The sequence below is a fragment of the Neodiprion fabricii genome, chromosome 4 (genome assembly GCF_021155785.1).
Source record: "Neodiprion fabricii isolate iyNeoFabr1 chromosome 4, iyNeoFabr1.1, whole genome shotgun sequence".
Classification (NCBI taxonomy): Eukaryota; Metazoa; Arthropoda; class Insecta; order Hymenoptera; family Diprionidae; genus Neodiprion; species Neodiprion fabricii.
In genome coordinates, this window is record NC_060242.1 from 35,482,520 (window position 1) to 35,501,346 (window position 18,827).

Genomic DNA, 18,827 nt, shown 5'->3' on the forward strand with positions numbered 1-18,827 from the left:
CTGCTTCTTCTATCTATATTAATTTGATACTTCAAACTTTGCACATCTTTGGGGTAGAAACAGTGTCCTGTACGATTTTCATGGAAATCGGATCGGTGGTTTTACTATAATTTTTGTCACAAGAAATCGGGGGACACATATATCCACTATTAAAAATGTCGAAAAATCAAGTTCTCGTTTTCAGGCTGTAACTTTCGTCCAGTTGCTCGGAGCGTATTCGGACTGCGCCCGATCGTTTTCTCTCGCAAAATTACGTCGGGATAGTGCCACGGAGTTTTTTTCAAATTTCGAAATGCGGAATTTTCGCAAAAAATGCAAAGGGGTTAGCCTTACTTTTTTCTTCATTTTTGGAGCCGAAAATTTTTGGTCTCGGATCCGATTCGAATGACCTCCTCCTGACTCACTGGACCTTCAGGAACTCAGAAAACGCAGCGAAAAGAGCGTAGGACCAACAGCAGAGAAAATACGATGCAAAGAGCACCAGAGAAAAAATGTCGAAAAATCAAGTTCTCGTTTTCAGGCTGTAACTTTTGTCCAGTTGCTCGGAGCATATTCGGACTGCGCCCGATCGTTTTCTCTCGCAAAATTACGCCGGAATAGTGCCACGGAGAACTCATTCCAGCACTTTTCAAAAACGCGAAAATTTTCGCAAAAAATGCAAAGGGGTTAGCCTTACTTTTTTCTTCATTTTTGGAGCCGAAAATTTTTGGTCTCGGATCGGATTCGAATGACCTCCTCCTGACTCACTGGACCTTCAGGAACTCAGAAAACGCAGCGAAAAGAGCGTAGGACCAACAGCAGAGAAAATACGATGCAAAGAGCACCAGAGAAAAAATGTCGAAAAATCAAGTTCTCGTTTTCAGGCTGTAACTTTTGTCCAGTTGCTCGGAGCATATTCGGACTGCGCCCGATCGTTTTCTCTCGCAAAATTACGCCGGAATAGTGCCACGGAGAACTCATTCCAGCACTTTTCAAAAACGCGAAAATTTTCGCAAAAAATGCAAAGGGGTTAGCCTTACTTTTTTCTTCATTTTTGGAGCCGAAAATTTTTGGTCTCGGATCGGATTCGAATGACCTCCTCCTGACTCACTGGACCCTCAGGAACTCAGAAAACGCAGCGAAAAGAGCGTAGGACCAACAGCCGAGAAAATACGATGCAAAGAGCACCAGAGAAAAAATGTCGAAAAATCAAGTTCTCGTTTTCAGGCTGTAACTTTTGTCCAGTTGCTCGGAGCATATTCGGACTGCGCCCGATCGTTTTCTCTCGCAAAATTACGCCGGAATAGTGCCACGGAGAACTCATTCCAGCACTTTTCAAAAACGCGAAAATTTTCGCAAAAAATGCAAAGGGGTTAGCCTTACTTTTTTCTTCATTTTTGGAGCCGAAAATTTTTGGTCTCGGATCGGATTCGAATGACCTCCTCCTGACTCACTGGACCTTCAGGAACTCAGAAAACGCAGCGAAAAGAGCGTAGGACCAACAGCAGAGAAAATACGATGCAAAGAGCACCAGAGAAAAAATGTCGAAAAATCAAGTTCTCGTTTTCAGGCTGTAACTTTTGTCCAGTTGCTCGGAGCATATTCGGACTGCGCCCGATCGTTTTCTCTCGCAAAATTACGCCGGAATAGTGCCACGGAGAACTCATTCCAGCACTTTTCAAAAACGCGAAAATTTTCGCAAAAAATGCAAAGGGGTTAGCCTTACTTTTTTCTTCATTTTTGGAGCCGAAAATTTTTGGTCTCGGATCGGATTCGAATGACCTCCTCCTGACTCACTGGACCCTCAGGAACTCAGAAAACGCAGCGAAAAGAGCGTAGGACCAACAGCCGAGAAAATACGATGCAAAGAGCACCAGAGAAAAAATGTCGAAAAATCAAGTTCTCGTTTTCAGGCTGTAACTTTTGTCCAGTTGCTCGGAGCGTCTTCGGACTGCGCCCGATCGTTTTCTCTCGCAAAATTATGTCGGAGTAGTGCCACGGAGAACTCATTCCAGCACTTTTCAAAATCGCGAAAATTTTCGCAAAAAATGCAAAGGTTACCTTTTTGCCTATTTTTTGACCAATAACTCTTTGTTTCAGATTTGATTTGTAGGACCTTTTTTTAACTCATATAACCCCAAGAAACTCAATAAGTACATCCAGACTATCATCGGAGCAAGCACTGGGGAAATTCAACGGAAATCCATCGTTTTTCGAACGTTATTTCCGATTCATCGATCGCAGTAGATCATATTTACCGCTATCGTTTTTTTGCATAAAAATATCTGGATGTATCGTAGTCTTCAGGAAATCTGATTCGAATGTGTTACGAAATTAATGCAAGTTTTATAGTGGAGAAAACGTAAACGGTTATTCTCAGTGTTCTTGGGATTGTCATGGAGGCCAAAATATGTTCATGCATCAAGAACGTCCATTAGAAATCGTGATTCGCTCATTGAGTTTCACAAGAACTTGGAAATGAATTTATCTGCGTCCACGTCCGTTGCTTCCAGCAATTCGTAATTTGTTCCAATAAGTATTTCCTCAAAAATCTCCCTTAGCTCAGCGTTTCAACCGAATAATCCTCAAGTTCCACACCGCAATGTTGAAGTTTTCTTTCGATACGCAAGACGTCACAACTATTAGTTTTGTACGAAGCTTGACACACCATTCGACCGAATCAGCTTCTCCACTCATCTATCCAGTATAACATACGTATTCAGATCAATCTGTACCCTATGACCTGCAGGCTTAGATACTAAGTATATCACAAATTAAAACTATAAATCACCGTGTAGATAATACCAAGTATTACGGGGTTTGCCAATAGTTCAATTTATTCTTAAAACAGTCATAAAAAAAAGATTGATTCTTCACTCGATCTCGGACCAGCGTCTTCTATCCTCCTCTTTACCAGGCGGCAAGGGGGGCGGCGTAAGCGTAATGTCCGGCGTATCCAAGACGAGCCTTGGCCTCGGCGTGAGCGGCGAAGTGAGCAGCCTTGGCGACGGCAACCTCGGGGGTGTCGACAACACGTCCGTCCAAACTAAGGGGGGCACCATAGGCGACTCTGGGAGCGTACGCACCGTAGGCAGAGACGACGGGGGCGACACCTGAGTAGACCTTGCCGTAGGCGAGAGCGGGTGCCGTGTAGGGAGATACGACGGCTGGTGCGGCGTAAGCCGAGTAAGCCGAGTAAGCCGGGTAAGCCGAGTAGGCAGGCACGACACCGGCGGCGTAGTTCTTGGAAGCCTCACGGGCAAGGGTCACTCGCTCGTTCACCTGGGCCGCTGCGTGTTCCGCCTTGGCGTGAGCGACCTCGGGGGTGTCGACGACGCGGCCGTCGGGTCCGGTCGGGGCACCGGCCACGAGGTGAGCGTAGGCCAGAGGAGCCACGTAGGCGCCGTGAGCAACTCCGTGGACGAGGCCACCGGGCTTGGCGAGAGCCACAGCGACAAGGGCGGAGAAGACGATCTGGAAAGCAAGTCAAGGGGTTAGATCACCTTCGAGAGCGACTGACGACGTAGCCGTTGTGTGATTGATGAACCCTGAGACGGAAAGCTCAACGTTCGAAGGATGAGAGACTCTTTGGCTAAATCGAACCTCGCGGATCGTGCGAATCAATTTACTTACGAAGCACTTCATGATGAGTGTTAGATTGGTATTAGCGCTACTGGGAAATGACCAGGACTCGCTAGTTGGGCGTGTTGTGTCGAGATAATCGTTCGGGCGGTTTATATAGGTGGCCCGGTTCCTGGCATTGGAATCATTCGGGTTTCGGCGCATAATGGTGGTGGGGAATCGAGGTAACCCACTCTCATTGTGATCCTGGTGTTTCGACGACAATTGGCGAACGTGTGAGAGGAAGAGGGAACGTACGTGTAGGTTGTCGTGTTCCAGCAAGATACACACACACAATCGTCGTTGGTGCGGCAGTTCACCTGTCGTGGCAGTGATTAGTTGGATCAGGAAAAAAAATTCCGCCTTTCGGCGCGTGCTCGTGTGATAGATCTACACATGTAAACGAAGCTTGAGTAAATTGCTGTAATCTAATAAGTAGGTACGTTCTGGTTCTTGTTCGGCAATTAGTCATAATAATGCTTCTAATAGTCCACGATACAATTTTTATTCAACGATTAGATATGGTCCTCGAATACCTCGTCTTCTCTTTCTTCAACTGCAAAGCTCTTGGTAGAAGCGGAACCAGCTTCTTCCTTGTTGAACAAACAGGTTCGAGATTTTTCATTCCGCGCCGAGGACAAGAATGCCGGCAGGTCCGCCGATAGGATCTATGGAGTCACGATTGATTCGCGGTAATTTTAGTTCACCGTATGCCAGAAACGGTGAACCGCTTGTTTCGTAATAAATTTTTTTTCCTGTCCCTTTTCGGTCAAGAAAGAATACGGTTCGTTGCTGTGATGAATCGTTAGCTGGTTGCTGGATTTGAATTTAGTTCACGTAGAAGCCAATGTAGAGGTGTGGTGACTTTGACTTTTTCAAACTGATCTATAATAGAAATCCAGAAATGGAAACCTGGCCTGGCAAAATTTCTGCCGATCGAACCGTCCGACCGCATGATTTGCATTCGCTTTTTATCGCTAGTGAATAAATTCAATCAAGTCCAAGGCGAGTTCCTGGTCGTTAAAGAAATGAAATACAAGCAGCCGACAATTCCTGATCAACAAACAGGCCCTTTTCAAGTCTGACGCGATATCGCGTCGAATCCTATTCTATGCGAAATGTACCTACACGATGTCTCGGGCACCAATTGCCGAGGATCTCAAGTTGCACGATCTCTTAAATTTCGAACGCATTCTTCGTCAGATAACTGACCCAATTTCGCAACGAAGGTCGCATAAAAATTTCGTATTTTTAAACTGCGTGTATAATCTTATGAGCACGCTTTTAAATTGCAATTGGAATTTCGCCGTTGTAGTTTAACCTGTGTTACAAGCTGCTAGACATGAATGGGCAGAATTTAGTTTGTGCACATCATGATCCCGTTTAATTTACAGCTCAACAATACCAACCGCTCACCGTTGCAAAAACGCTGACGTGGTCAACCGAAAAACCATCTTAAAATCTGCACAGTTTTCGGCGGATCGAAAATTCGTAGCGAATTTCGTAACCACACCTTGAAATTGGCCGAGAAAGTGCCACGAAATTTCGAACAACTTGATCGATCGGTGGTCGATAATTACGCAATATCGGAGCTCGACAAGGATACCGGGTTACTGGGACCGCCATGAGGCCACCAAATCCTAGGCAGACAGTAACATGGTGTATATAGGTCTTTTTTTAACGGGAAGCTCCCGCACACCAGATTTGTGAACCTCGCTCAATGTCAGGGAGCGTCAAAGGCGTGGTCCCCACCGAATCACGAGCGTTTTCATCCAGCTGACCACCTACTATATAAACCTGAAATCACGCCGTACTGGCATAAGTCAATCGACAATTACAGCGAGTACTGGTCCACCAGCAGCGCTAATTCTCAATCATCATGAAATTCTTCGTAAGTACTTGTTCAAAAGTTTCGATACGCAACAGTTTTCTCAAGATTAAACTGACTTTTGACCGATTATAATCAACAGGGACCCTAATTTTCAAGACATATTTTTCATCTAATCGTGTACATGAATCCTGTGAAAAGGATCCTTTCAAGCTGTCTTGTTTACAAATAGTCGATCTAATCGAGATGACATAGACCAGTGTTTGAATTTATAGACAGAAAGTGAACCAGAACCTCAGAGAGGAAGTAATTAGGGGAATGTCCGTCAAGCCGACTCTTTGGCTTCAAGTTAAGCGCACAAACTCCACTCTCACCCTTGGTTAATTTTTCAGATCGTTCTCTCCGCTCTGGCCGCCGTCGCCCTGGCGAAGCCCAGCCTGCCTCTGGGCTACGTTCACGTTCTTCCAGGCGCCCCGACCGGCCCGGATGGCCGCGTCGTCGACACCCCCGAGGTCGCCTACGCTAAGGCGGAGCACGCAGCCGCTCACATAAACGAGAAGGTGACCCTCGCCAACGAAGCCGTCAAGTCCGCTGACGTCGTCGCCGTCGCTGCTCCCGGCGTCGTTTCCGCTTACTCCGCGCCCGCCTTGGTTTCCGCTTACCCTGCCCACGTCGGTTTCTACCGATACGCTCACGGAGCCCCCGTCGGCGTTGACGGCCGCGTCGTCGACACCCCCGAGGTTGCTCACGCCAAGGTCGAGCACGCCGCTGCCCACATCAACGAGAAGGTGACCCTTGCCAATGAGGCCGCCAAGAACTACGCCGCTCACGCCGCCCACGCCGTCGTCTCGGCATACTCGGCACCCCTGGTTTCCGCCTATTCCGCACCCGCCGTCGTCTCCGCGTACCCTCACGGACTCGTCCGCAGCGTCGTACCCGCCGTCTCCGTGTGGTAATCGGGCACCGATTATCGCCGATGCGTATTACGATCGAAGAACCTACCGGGCGCTGGTCGCCGCAATCGTGTATAAATGTATTTACTCACAATTAGAATTTTTTATCCAATCACATCCTATCGTTCAGATGCAATAAACTACATCATAAATCAAACTTATCGATGTGTGATCTGCTTATTTCAGAAATACCTCGATATGTAGCTCGAGGACCTTAAGCTTTGTCGTCTTATAACAACTAAGATATAGTTTAACCAAGGCTCGTGCATTTGTCGTTTGAATTTTGACGTATATAATTACCTACTACTCGAATTGATGCCTTACATCGAGGTGAACAGATTTTTGGATCGATTTTTCATGACGAGACATCAGCGAGTTGGAAATGATGTATTCAGAGCAACAGGTCGTGGTTTTGCCAATTTTTAAAAACTTGATCTATTAATGTACGGTTTGGCAAGTAATCAGCAATCACTTGCCAAACATTGTCATTTTTCAAAGCTGTTCTAATGAACTGCGGAAGGTGATCCTTACGTAAGCGAATTACGTCTTTTATTTTTAGTCGAATCCCATACAGAGCGGTTTTCTCTGCTCCGAGACGGTGCAACGAATTCACAGGTAACAACTACTTGAATCAGGAGATGCGATAATGACTGTAAGCCTGCGCAGTCGTTCGCTTCAAGCAATTTTAAAATGACGTGTGATGCTCGGGCATATGCATATTCCATCCATGCGATATCCTCGTCCATGAGAGCAAATTGTACATCAATAGTATATTCGTAAATTCAAATGAGTAAGCAAACAGTCAATCTCTACAGCACGATTCAATATTCTAGTTGCTATAAATATAGTATTTAATTACATACCTGATTCTCCAACAGCTGATATATTTCCAGCGTTTTCTTAAACCGGATTATCCTCTTCACACACGACCAGGGAATATATTTAATAAATAATTGCTGCCAACATTCGCCACACACGATAGGATAGGTCTCCAGGAGGTGCAATGCCTGTGCGGGGCAAGGAGGGGGAGATGGATCAATGACCATCATCATGCGTTTGCAGCCGTCTTAAAATTATCAACAGAAACACCCGCACTCGCACGAGGGACAAGCAAAACTGCGGAAAATCTTATCCGTGTACCTACAGCTGGACTGAGTTCAAGTCTCAGCTCGACGATTTGGCGCTTGAACGACGCGACAGGTCATACAATTTTTGCAAATTGCCGCTCAAGTCCTCCCATTCCGCAGCCTCGCACGAAATTCTTCATAAGTACCGCCTATCTGTTTAGAATCTTCGATATATAATATTAATTGTTCGCGAAAGAAAACCGCATCGATCGCGAGTCATCTCGTGATCGGTCAACAATGTCTTATTTTGCGATTTTTTCAAGCCATCTTTTTTGGTCGGTCTAATCGAGATGACGTAGATCAGTGTTCGATATTGTACACATTTCAGAAAGTGAACCAGAACATGAAAGAGGAAAGAACTGGGAGAGAGTGAACGTATAGAAACCACTCTAACCCTCGGTTATTTTTTAAAATCGTTCTCTCCGCTGTGCCTGCCTTCGCCCAAGCGAATCCAAGACTGCCTCCAAGTTACGCTTTTCCTCCATTACGGTGACACCCCCGAGGTTGCCCGGGTCAAGGTCGAGAACGCCATTGGCCACGTCAACGAGAGGACGATCCTTGCCAATGAGGTATCCCCCCCTTCCTACAACCCTTACACCGGCTACTGCGCACCCTTTGACTCCTCCGACGTGTCCGAATGGTAATCGGGCCCCGACTATTGCCGTTGCTTATTATACTGGAAATGTTCCTTCGGGGCGCTAGTCGCCGCAACTGTATATAACATGCACTATTTGCTAAGATTTTTTTATCGACTCATCTATATCGTGTTGTTCAGCTACGATAAATAATATTTCAAACTTACCGATGTGTGATTAGTTTCTTCTCATACCTTGATATGTAGCTGGGGAAGCTTAAGCTTTACAATCTTACAATTAACATCTAATTAAACTTTGACTTGTATAAGGTACCGACCAGGCGTATTGATGTCTTACACTAAGGTGAATATAGTTTTGGATTAATTTTTTGATACGTGACATCGGCGAGCTTAACGAGAGGACATATTGAAATCAGCTTTTGAGTAATCCACCTAGCTTTGATTTTCGAGAGATCAACTTCTGTAAAGCGTGACGCAAAATGAAAAAGTGAAAATCATCATCCAAATTCGTAGTTATCCTGTGTCACGAAATTCTTAGATTCAGTTTGTCTGTCTCTGTGAAATTAGGCCGTGCAAGACTAATTGCCAGATCAAGGATTAACGTACAAAAAGAAATGAGCAAATCACGGCGAGCAAAATATAAGAGGAAAGAGAGAAACCGATAAATTGAAACAAGGACAGCTTGACGAGAGGAAAGAAAACAGTGAGGAGGAAGGTAGTTCAATGGCAGTGACCCTATATAGAGATGCAGGTATATTTATAGTACATCCTGCGATGTGGGAATAGATCGGGGATAGAAAAAGGCAGCTAGTAGTAAATAAAGAAAAAGAAACAACATTAACGACGCTTGTTAATATGGTCACTTGTCTTTCCACGCCTGGATCGTGCCGCTATTGTCATTTCGTGTTACAAAGGCTGTAGCTGAGTTCCCAACGTCGAATCTCATTCGCCTGGACTTGGTTCGGACTCTGGTGTGCCGCCTTATTTGACTTTATCTGCAATAAATACAAACCGTCGTTACGGACTGATATGAATCTGTACACTAGATAATTGGCGAACACGTATTTCGAAACGCTGCGAATTTTGATTTATTTTTTTTTGGCAGTGCACGGCCATTTATACGAGCTGTTAGTTTATGCTGGAACCAACAAAAAGATTGAATCGATATTTTGAGAGACAATACTTGACGGTTTCTTACTCTCGAGGATCGGTTATAAGGTATTATCACCGTATTCGCACAACAAGAAACAACTGCGTAGGTATCACATTGTCGAATATAAATCGAGCACGGCACGGACTGTAAAATTAACAACGTCGCATAAAATTTATTAAATTCCGCAACCATTGGCCATTATTCAAATATCCTGGTATGATAATTTGCATGAAAAATACGCGGACACGATTCGAAAATCAGCCGCCATCATAAGTGCGCCGCGCGAGTGATCGGATAGTGAATTTTGGTTTTTCTAACGCGGAAGTTCGCGCCGTATCGATTCGTCGATTAGTCGGATTAAAAATTTCGAATGAATTATAATCGTGCATCTACTCTCCTGTTCTACCTGGGCGTGGGTACATTATCTCAACCAGATTAACCGGCGATGCGAGGATAAACGGTGAACCGACCGGGCGACCGCGAGGCGAGCACTCGATCTATTTTAAGGACTCGACGTACACGCATACACGTACGTTTTATCACCGAGGGGGACTTGTATTCCGCGGTCTCTCTCCGCGCATCGCAATTCGCACGAATAAAACAGCGCAAAGGACGAAACAGCCGCAGCCCGCCGATCGCAAGCGTCTAGGACGCCTGGAAAAATCTGCAGTAACGAAAGGATCCGCGACGCAACGCCGACATATTAGGACACAGATGAACAAGGACGCAGGGGGAAACCGCCCGCGGAATTCGCGATATCGAGCCTTTGCCCGCGGAGTAAACGCGCGCGGCAAAAACCCGCACCTCCGATGGGACAAGTCGGCGATCGTTCGAGTATTTTGAACTTGGCGTCGACCTTGCGGGGCCGGCGTTACAACCTGTTCTCTCCGACGGGCGTGTACGTTATAGTTCCATCCTCGTCTCATCTGGTTTACAAATTCGCAATAAAAAGACGAGCAGATGCGTTGCCCGAAGGGCGTGGCGATCAGCCCCGTCCTCTTCTCCGGCGGCCGGGACACCACCGGGTGCCTATATAAAGTGTCAGGTGGCATCTCGAGTCGTCAAACGTGTGAATCGGGTCCTCGTATTGTCGCACAGAAGCAGCAAATCGTCTCCGAAGATTCGCGTCGCACCATGAAGCTACCGGTTAGGCGATTCGCAAAAGCTCAAGCCTCGCAAGACGGAGTCTCGAATCGCCGTTCCTAATTCTCCGGTAATTCCAGGTCCTCCTCTTGTTCGCGGGATTCGCCTCCGGCGTCGTCGGCATGCCGTCGGGCCTCGTCCTCGGCTACCAGGACACCCTGGGCCAGTACAGCTTCGGTTACAGCGCGCCGAGTCAGGCCCGATCGGAAGCTCGATCTCTTGACGGGGTAACCCGAGGATCCTACAGCTACGTCGACGCCGCAGGCTTGGTCCAGAGCACGGATTACACGGCCGACGGGGAGCACGGCTTCCGGGTGGCGGCGACGAACCTCCCTCAAGCTCCAGCGCCGGTTCAGGAGACACCGGAAGTCGCCGCTGCCAGATCTGCGCACCTCAAGGCGCTGGAGCAGGCGGCGCAGGAACTCCCGCAGGTTCAGCAGGACGCCGACAGCGTGGTGATTTCGGCGAAAATCGCCACCCCGGAACAGGAAAATCCCGCGAAAGATCAGGCCGAACCGGAGAAGTCCGGCGAAGAGATCATAGTCGAGGCTGCCGCGCCCGAGGGACAGGTTGGTGGAATACTTTATTTTAAACTTGATTACGGGTTACGATTCCGAAGTGGAGATACATCGAGGTTTTAGTCATTAATTACCTCGCTACCGCCTCGAGATACCTGTATAATTAACCGCTTGAGTTCCAATCCATAATCATTTGTAATCGATCTTGAAACTCCGAAGATTTTTGGATCACGACACGACCGAGCTTCGATTCCGAATCTCGGAATTCCAAGACTCACGCGTGCTTTCAACCGTCCAATTTTCTCCCCTTACAGGCATCCGATGAGTCGCAACCAGCCGCAGCTGTTAATGAGGAGGCTTCGAAGACCGAGGACCAACCCGAGGCACAGGAGAAGCAGAAGGGCCGAACGATCGAGGAGCCGGTTTTAGCCCCGTGGATCAGTCCGGTGGCGGGATCCCTGCCTGTACCTCTGATCCCGGTGAACTTTGACCTGCCGTCGATCTCCGCCTACTCCGGGCGGCCTGCGGCCGCCAAGGCCGAGCAAACACTTCCGCAAGCAACGCCCGACCAAGGTCATTACACAAGTACGAGATCAGGCGAGATCGCCGGTCTCAAACTGGATCGGTCTGCATCCGGCGACACGCCCAGTGACGTGATTGTGTGTTAATTTTTCCGAGAGTGAGTGAGCGAGAGAGAGAGAGAGAGAGAGAGAGAGAGAAAGAGAGAGAGAACCACATCCTGAATCCGAGCGTAAACACGCTTCACGCATCAGGCTTAATCGAAGCACGTATAATGTCGTGGATATTTTTCACTCGTAAATATGACGGTATGGTTCGCGTGCTGTTTAACAGACTGCAGTTTTGAATGGTCGCTTTTTTCCCATATAATTTAGGTATGTTATTATACCGAGCCAAGTCGCACTGTCGGATGAAAAAAAAAAGTTTGTGTCTGATTTTTGAACAGGTCTTTTTAGAAAAGGATACTTCGCTGCCGGTGCGAGGGCAAACTTTATATTTTGATTCGATCGATCTGGAAACATCCTCGGTAACGATTTCGCGAAAGTTTCATACCTGTTTATACGTCGATTCCATGTTTATTTTCATGCGATACCTGTTCGTAAATTTCTACCGCACCTGTGTAATTACATGAAAAATTGTCACCCATTTCTAAATAGGACTGATCACGCCGGCTGGTACAACGCTGAAAACCTTGCCTGCAGGATCGCAGTTTGTTCCTCAAGCTGAGGTTCCGCAGGGTTCTCGATCAGGCGAATCCGCGCCTGTCGTTCCTACGGTCAGCCGGGCAAGCTCCGCCAGGGAATACGAAATCTATGAAAGACCTGCGGTCTACGCGCCCGTGGGTTCGGTTATCCAACTTCAGGGATACAACCCGACAATCCCATCGTTCCTGAGATACGCCCCGTTCCCGTACATCGCCTACAACGTTGTGTAAATCCGTTTAAATTGCCGCTCGCCTTCTTTTCGTCGAGAGCTCGAAACCTGAGGTGAGAACAGAAGGATCGTCTTTTTCGTTTTCGTAAAGAAAGAATAGTTATTTGACACATTGATTTGCCTTTCTTGTTTCAGAATACTCGGCAAGAGGAGTCGGACATTTTTTTGCAGACTTCGGACGGCGAGGCAGATTTTCACATCCGACGCAAGATTAATGGAATTCTCCAGCGTCCTCGCGATTTCGGTTCGACGAGCTTCGGGAAGGAATTGTTTAATCCATCGATAATATATTGCGACTGTCGATTAGGATACTCTATTCTCTTTACCCCTATATGCATAATTATAGTTACACATACTACACTATGGTTAACGGGGAATTAAATGCGTTGTTACTAAATAAGCAACGAATTAAAATAAACGAATCAAACATTAGAGTAGCAGGGAAAAAGATTAAAAATCGATACGTACCCGGCCCACTTAAAAGTCATGTCACTCTGTTTTCAGCGCGTAACACAAATCAATCGCATTGTACGCCTGCAGATTGATTTTTTCTTCGACCTGTCCGACTTGCTTTTACGGCTGTATAACGATGAAAAAAATAAAAGGTGCGATTTGCTAAAATTCATTAATGGTTTCCTTCACCTTTCCAATTTGTTTTTCCTGACGGTTTCGTCCCAGCTCCTCTTCGTTAAAATTATCCTCAGGGTGGAAATTGTTCCTGGCTCGTTTCAACATCGTGTAGAACAATGTCGGGCACGGTATAAAACGTGAAAATTTGTTGAGTTTCATTTATTCTTTTTTTATAAAACAACTCAAAATGTGAACAATCAAAAGAATTATGGAATATTTGTATGTAATATACATACCTATATGTTTTTATATGTATATATATATATATATATTATTATATTTAAATAATAGTATATTATTATATAATAATAATAATTATCCTATAATACGTATGTGTATATAATAATATAGATTTAATACCGTCTATTGTTAATATTATTATTATTATTATTATTATTATTACAGTAAACTTAAGGATACAAGCTATATATGTATTATAAACTGACGTTGAATCTAGAACGTGTAGATATAATATTATAATCTGTATACGATATAACAATGTCATAATCCGTATAGGAAATCGTTTAAATTTATCATAAATTTTTCAAACATTTGTCTAAAATACGTCGTCTCGACGCACGCAATTCAATTACGTAAACACAATCCGACCGTGTGTGATACGATAAATTATCACCGCTAATTAATCACGTACAAAAATAAAGTTGAATATATGCGTATAATAGAATAATGATAGTAACAATAATAAGGAATGTAAAAGTACACAAAATTAGTTACTACTTCAATGCCGATTGATGCCAGCGAAGCTTTGACAATTATTCTTCACCCCTCCTCGCTCACCTGTTCTTACTATTTTTATAATTATCCACGGTTTTCAGCGCGTTATATCGTCAGTGATTCGGAAGCTGTTAGAATTTTACTTTTCGGTTCACATATGCATGGGATATACGCAGATAATATTACATCGTTTATATTTCCCTGCGTTCTACCAGAGTTGGGAGAAATTTTTGCGCTTTCCTAAAAATTTAACCTTTCAATCATTATTATTATTATTATTATTATTAATATTATTATTTAAGTAAGTTTTTCGCAGCTAACGGAAGTAGCGGCGCAGGTTATCCTCAAATGGCCAATCTCGCACTCCCTGACTGGCATCGCATCAGGCTCAAATCGAACTCTCTGATTTATACCTATATTAAAGTGTTTGTAAATGCGCGAGGTATAAAAAATTAATCGATTAGAATTAAGGAATTCACGGGGTGCTCATATACGCGTCTCGCTCTATTTCACGTAATACTGAAGTTACATTAAGAAATACTAACCGCGATAAACGTAATTCCTAGATTGATTATCGACTCCTCCATCCTACGTGCCGGCATGTATTTTAATAGATATTATTTATGTATGATCTATATGTATAATGTAGTACACCGCAGATACATATTTCTCGTGTGCGTCTGTGGTGTTGTAACTGTAATGATAATTTTCTTCTTCAGGTTCGACACGATATTTGGAATAAATCGATAATCGTATAAATGTTATATTATCGGATTAGAATCGTTCGCCTAGTGCGATACAACTATGGTTGACAGATTATTAATGAGAAATATATCTACTTGTATTCTATATATACCTATATATATATGTATACCATTTCAATAACCAAACATATATATATCCGGATGTTCACGTTTTATTTTCTTTTTCGAAAATCAGGATTAAATATTATTTTATATATTTATTTTACTTTATATATCTCGTCGTGTCATTTTTTTCTCTCACACTATAACATTTGGGCGGTTTTTCCATATAAGTATGTATGTATAGAAGTAATAATTCTAAAGAAATCAGCTGCGTATCACAGTACAGGCAAGGCGTTTCCAAGTTCTTTTTCTGTCCTGACGTTTTCTACCTTTTCCCCCACTGTAAAAATCAACTCAAACTCGTCGAATATTCGTCGAAATTAATAATGATTAATCAAATTTTCAGATGCCTGTACGCCGTAAAATTATTCGTATCAGCCTTTTCCGAAATTATTTCTACGCACGGTCTTTTCTTTCGGGTGAAATTCGCACGCGACGTCATCCCCGGAACACCTGCCTGTACGAACAATTTTCAAATTGCTCAAACTTTGTGCAAATATAATTTTCAGTTTCACAATATTAATTCTCAACAATATAAATTATAACATAACTTCATATCCGACTTTTCGTCCGATTCCCTATATTATGGTAATTTATTTTATATATTACATATATATGTTATTACAATATTATTATAATAGTAATCTTCCTTTTCTCTTCTTCTCCCATTACGTCTAGATATTAATTTATGTATGTGTATATATGTATATATATTTATTCATTTATTTATCTATATAATTATATCCAAGTAATAAATATTGATTCACAATTGACTCTAGAATATCTCTGTTGTACCCTCTCCAACCTGTTTTCCGAAACGCATCGCGTTTTGTGTATGCATATAATATACCTCCATGTATATGCAGGCGTCAAATTTTTCAGGAAGTTATATTGAAATTTGAGAAAAAATGCTGCGTATATATTGGAACGCGATTTTATCATACAGAATGGCGGAAAATTCAAGCAAGCTATCGCCTAACCCGTAATATCTTCAATTATGATATTTTATTCGCACCGGAAAAATGTACCGGAGGACATTTCCCGGAAGACCTGCATTCCTTATGTGTTTATCACATACGACGCTAGCTGGATTATTGTACATTATATGTTTATTATAAGTTATAAGCTCACGGATTTCGAGACATGATTTTAACTAGGTATATGTTTACGTATTACATAATGTACTAATTTACACACCGAGTTCGTGCAGACGATTATATCAACAAGGTATGTACAGAGGAACGAGGTGCATCAAGATACCAAAAGTGCAGATGTAACGATCAGCTGATAACGCGGTACCGAAACTCTCGAAATCCGTAAAGTGACTGCTAAATCTCAGGCTTCGCCACAACGCAACGCGATGTGTATCCTGTAAAACCAATCCCTCATCCTCATCCAAAAATCAATTTATGATCTTTCAGCTAATGATCCACAGGCTCGAAGAATATTCGCGGCTCAGAGCTGTGCTCATTATTTTGCCGATTTCCACGCGTGCACTTTTCAAATCCTGGCAATAAGCGCAATAATTCGCAACGCGTGTATAAGTTTCTGTTTGTTTTCTTTTCTTTTCTTTGTTTTTGGATTTCCGAGCTGGTGGAAATATTTCTGGATAACTGACGGACAGAATTAGCAGCGTGAATCTGTTTTAAATAGCGATTTGCGAGCGAAGAAAAAATACGTCTTGGTGCCTGCGCGCGTTAATTTGATTTTCACGGTACTTCTTTGTACGGAGGGATACGCGGACCTCGGTTGTCGACATTTACCCATTAGCCGTGTAATTACGATTACACGTATTCGTCCGGGACAGTTATTACAACAATTTACAACAATAACGAACCGGTTGTCATTTGTCAGCTGGGGTTTCGACTAATTGTACGCAGGCATAATAAATTGCCTCGTAAATTCGTTCGCCGGGAGCAGCTCGATCTTTATCCATTTAAATAGATAAACGGGCTGCGTGTGTGTTAGGCGAATTTACGTACAAGAAATCGTTTTATTAACGATCCCCGTAAATAAACAGCGCGATAAATTGACACTCGATGCGTGTGTCTCTAATCCAGAGGCTCTCGAGCCAAAACACGATTATAATTGACGGGGGTAAAAAAAAGTTGATCAAATTTTTTCTCATTTCAACACGACAGAGTACGGATTTCGAGGAATTCCTAGAGACAAAGACAGAGGGAGATAAAAAAGCCAGTGGTAAAAAACTAAAGAATCGCGGCTCGAAGGCGAGCGAGATAAATTCCCCGTCGACGTCGAGGAATATGTTTGCATAAATCGATTAGAAACAGGCACAAGAATACATGGGTAATAAGTGTAACGCGGCGACAACGCAACGCAAAAACCGTGAACGCGTTAACGCCGCTTTTCGGTCTCTCCCTCGGGTCGCAGCTCGCAAACACGGCACCGGACGATTTTCATTGAGATTTTTTTTCCCATTTCTTGGTCTCCGTAAAATTCATATTACAATACACGCCGATGTGTTACAATGTTAATTACACAGTACCGCGGTCGAGAAAAGCGTGTGTTACAAACCGCGGAGAGAAACGCCCGGTTTCAGAAATTACTTAATCGCCATAGTCTCTCTTATTATTACACACGCACACACACACGCACACACATATATATGTATAATATTTAGTCAAGGTGAAATTCCTGAGAAGGCCGCGTTTTACTCCGCAGATCAAATCGGTTCTCCGCAGTCTTGCGCATTGTAATCGCACATGGTGATAAAAAATTGATCAATTGTCGAGCAAAAACGAAAGTCCCTCCTCGATCCGTTTGGCCGAAGCAAAGTGGAGAGTCGTGATCGGTGATCGCCGATCAACGAACCGACCGCGCTCTTCTATTTTCCCAATTTTTCACGCCTCATCTTCTCCTCGCTCTTCCTTCCACTTCACGATCGGATCACCTCGAGTTTTTGCCCGGCTGACATTGGCCGGGTGATCGACGTGAAAGTGCGAGTCGTTCTGGGCCCGCCGGCCTCACCGATCCTTCGGGGCCTTACGTCCGCCGGTCCAATTAGGCCGCACTCCGTAGACGTTTACGGAGCCTCCTCAGGGATCTTCGAGGTTCGACAACACGAGCTGTCCTCGGGATTTTTAAAGCCGTTCTCAATTCTTTGTAAAGCATCGCGCATGCAGCAATGCTTGGATCGCGGTTCGAGCTCTTCGATTGGGTCCTTTGTCCGCGATACGAGGTCTCGCCTTTCGATCGCGGGACGCAAAGTACGTGGGAATGAAGATCAATTTTCTGGAGATCGGACATCGCCGCACGTGAAATTAAACTCGGTTTCTTTTTCTATTTCTGGTTTTTCTTGCTTCTTCTTGCTGTTTTTTTTTTTTTTTTTTTTTTTTACACTCAAGCCGCTCGATCAAAGCGGCGCTGTTGCGGCAAGAAGTACGAATAGGACGAATCAGGAAAGTGTACACTGCACACATAGAAAAAGAAAAGATGTAAAAATGATCGCTTTAATTTCACCTGAAATGATGAAGAGAAAATTTTTCGGTATACACATAACATCAACGTTCGTTAAACAAGAACTCGACGCTCGTAATTCCGATAGCTTCCGATTAGTTACGTTTCAACGGTATCTATATATATATATATTATAAATTATTCCTTGATACCTAACAGAGATTTTTCTGCTATTATTTCTTCTACATAATCACGTAACAATTTTTGTATTAAATAGACGCGATAACGATATGTGGCGCAACCACGGTGTCAGTGCCTTGTGTTCTAGTCTGATAAATTTCAGCGTGTAAGCCGGGATTCCCGGGTATAAGGTGTAATATGTACATGCATGGGGGGCTGTTGCACAATTACGGGATCTGATGAAAATGCAATTTTTTCAATTCCTCGAGCCCGAAACGGCGGGGCGATTTATTTCTTTCTATTTTTTCAATTTCAGCGACAAGCCGATTCATCTTAGCTTCGACGCCTAGAACAACGTCAATAAAACGATCTGCGATCGGTAAGATAAGTAAAAGAAAAATAAAAGTTAATAAAAATAAAATGACCCGTCATTATTACGCCGATTCACACAAGACTCCACGACTCGTGTTCTCGGCTTTGTGCGCATGTGTGTATGTTTGCCTGTGTAAAACTATTTAGATCAACTCACGCAGAAAGTGATACAAAGTGTAACACACGTACTCGCGTACACGTGAGTGAATTGTATTTATAGATTGCAGAGGTCGCAAAAAATTCGGACGTGTTTGTCAT

At 43.9% G+C, this 18,827-nt stretch overlaps 3 protein-coding genes across 4 annotated transcripts; 2 read left to right on the forward strand and 1 right to left on the reverse strand.

The window, feature by feature from the left end:
* Positions 1–2,790: 2,790 nt before the first annotated feature.
* LOC124179308 (cuticle protein 18.7-like) lies at positions 2,791–3,768 on the reverse strand. Its single transcript, XM_046563516.1, has 2 exons — positions 3,613–3,768; positions 2,791–3,453 (listed from the first exon to the last, which is right to left on the reverse strand). Exons 1-2 carry the CDS (start codon positions 3,763–3,765, stop codon positions 2,890–2,892), a joined length of 717 nt encoding a protein of 238 aa, XP_046419472.1. The 5' UTR covers positions 3,766–3,768; the 3' UTR covers positions 2,791–2,889.
* Positions 3,769–5,333: 1,565 nt separating this feature from the next.
* Positions 5,334–6,538, forward strand: LOC124179311 (cuticle protein 12.5-like). Its single transcript, XM_046563518.1, has 2 exons — positions 5,334–5,491; positions 5,821–6,538. Exons 1-2 carry the CDS (start codon positions 5,480–5,482, stop codon positions 6,382–6,384), a joined length of 576 nt encoding a protein of 191 aa, XP_046419474.1. The 5' UTR covers positions 5,334–5,479; the 3' UTR covers positions 6,385–6,538.
* Positions 6,539–10,246: 3,708 nt separating this feature from the next.
* Positions 10,247–12,990, forward strand: LOC124181007 (translation initiation factor IF-2-like). 2 transcript variants are annotated; one of them, XM_046567066.1, is made up of 5 exons: positions 10,247–10,402; positions 10,480–10,968; positions 11,232–11,502; positions 12,093–12,422; positions 12,505–12,990. In XM_046567066.1, exons 1-4 carry the CDS (start codon positions 10,391–10,393, stop codon positions 12,368–12,370), a joined length of 1,050 nt encoding a protein of 349 aa, XP_046423022.1. In that variant the 5' UTR covers positions 10,247–10,390; the 3' UTR covers positions 12,371–12,422; positions 12,505–12,990. The 2 variants fall into 2 exon arrangements, with proteins under 2 accessions (XP_046423022.1, XP_046423023.1); XM_046567067.1 differs by having other exon boundaries at positions 11,232–11,490.
* Positions 12,991–18,827: the final 5,837 nt, after the last annotated feature.

Bases quoted from the DNA above. Each gene is read 5' to 3' on its own strand.
- LOC124179308 (XM_046563516.1), bottom strand. From the start codon at position 3,765: ATGCGCCGAAACCCGAATGATTCCAATGCCAGGAACCGGGCCACCTAT. The intron at 3,454-3,612 runs GTAAGTAAATTG...CTTGCTTTCCAG, and splicing joins CACTCATCATGAAGTGCTTC to ATCGTCTTCTCCGCCCTTGT.
- LOC124181007 (XM_046567066.1), top strand. The intron at 10,969-11,231 runs GTTGGTGGAATA...CTCCCCTTACAG, and splicing joins CTGCCGCGCCCGAGGGACAG to GCATCCGATGAGTCGCAACC. The intron at 11,503-12,092 runs GTACGAGATCAG...ATTTCTAAATAG, and splicing joins CGACCAAGGTCATTACACAA to GACTGATCACGCCGGCTGGT.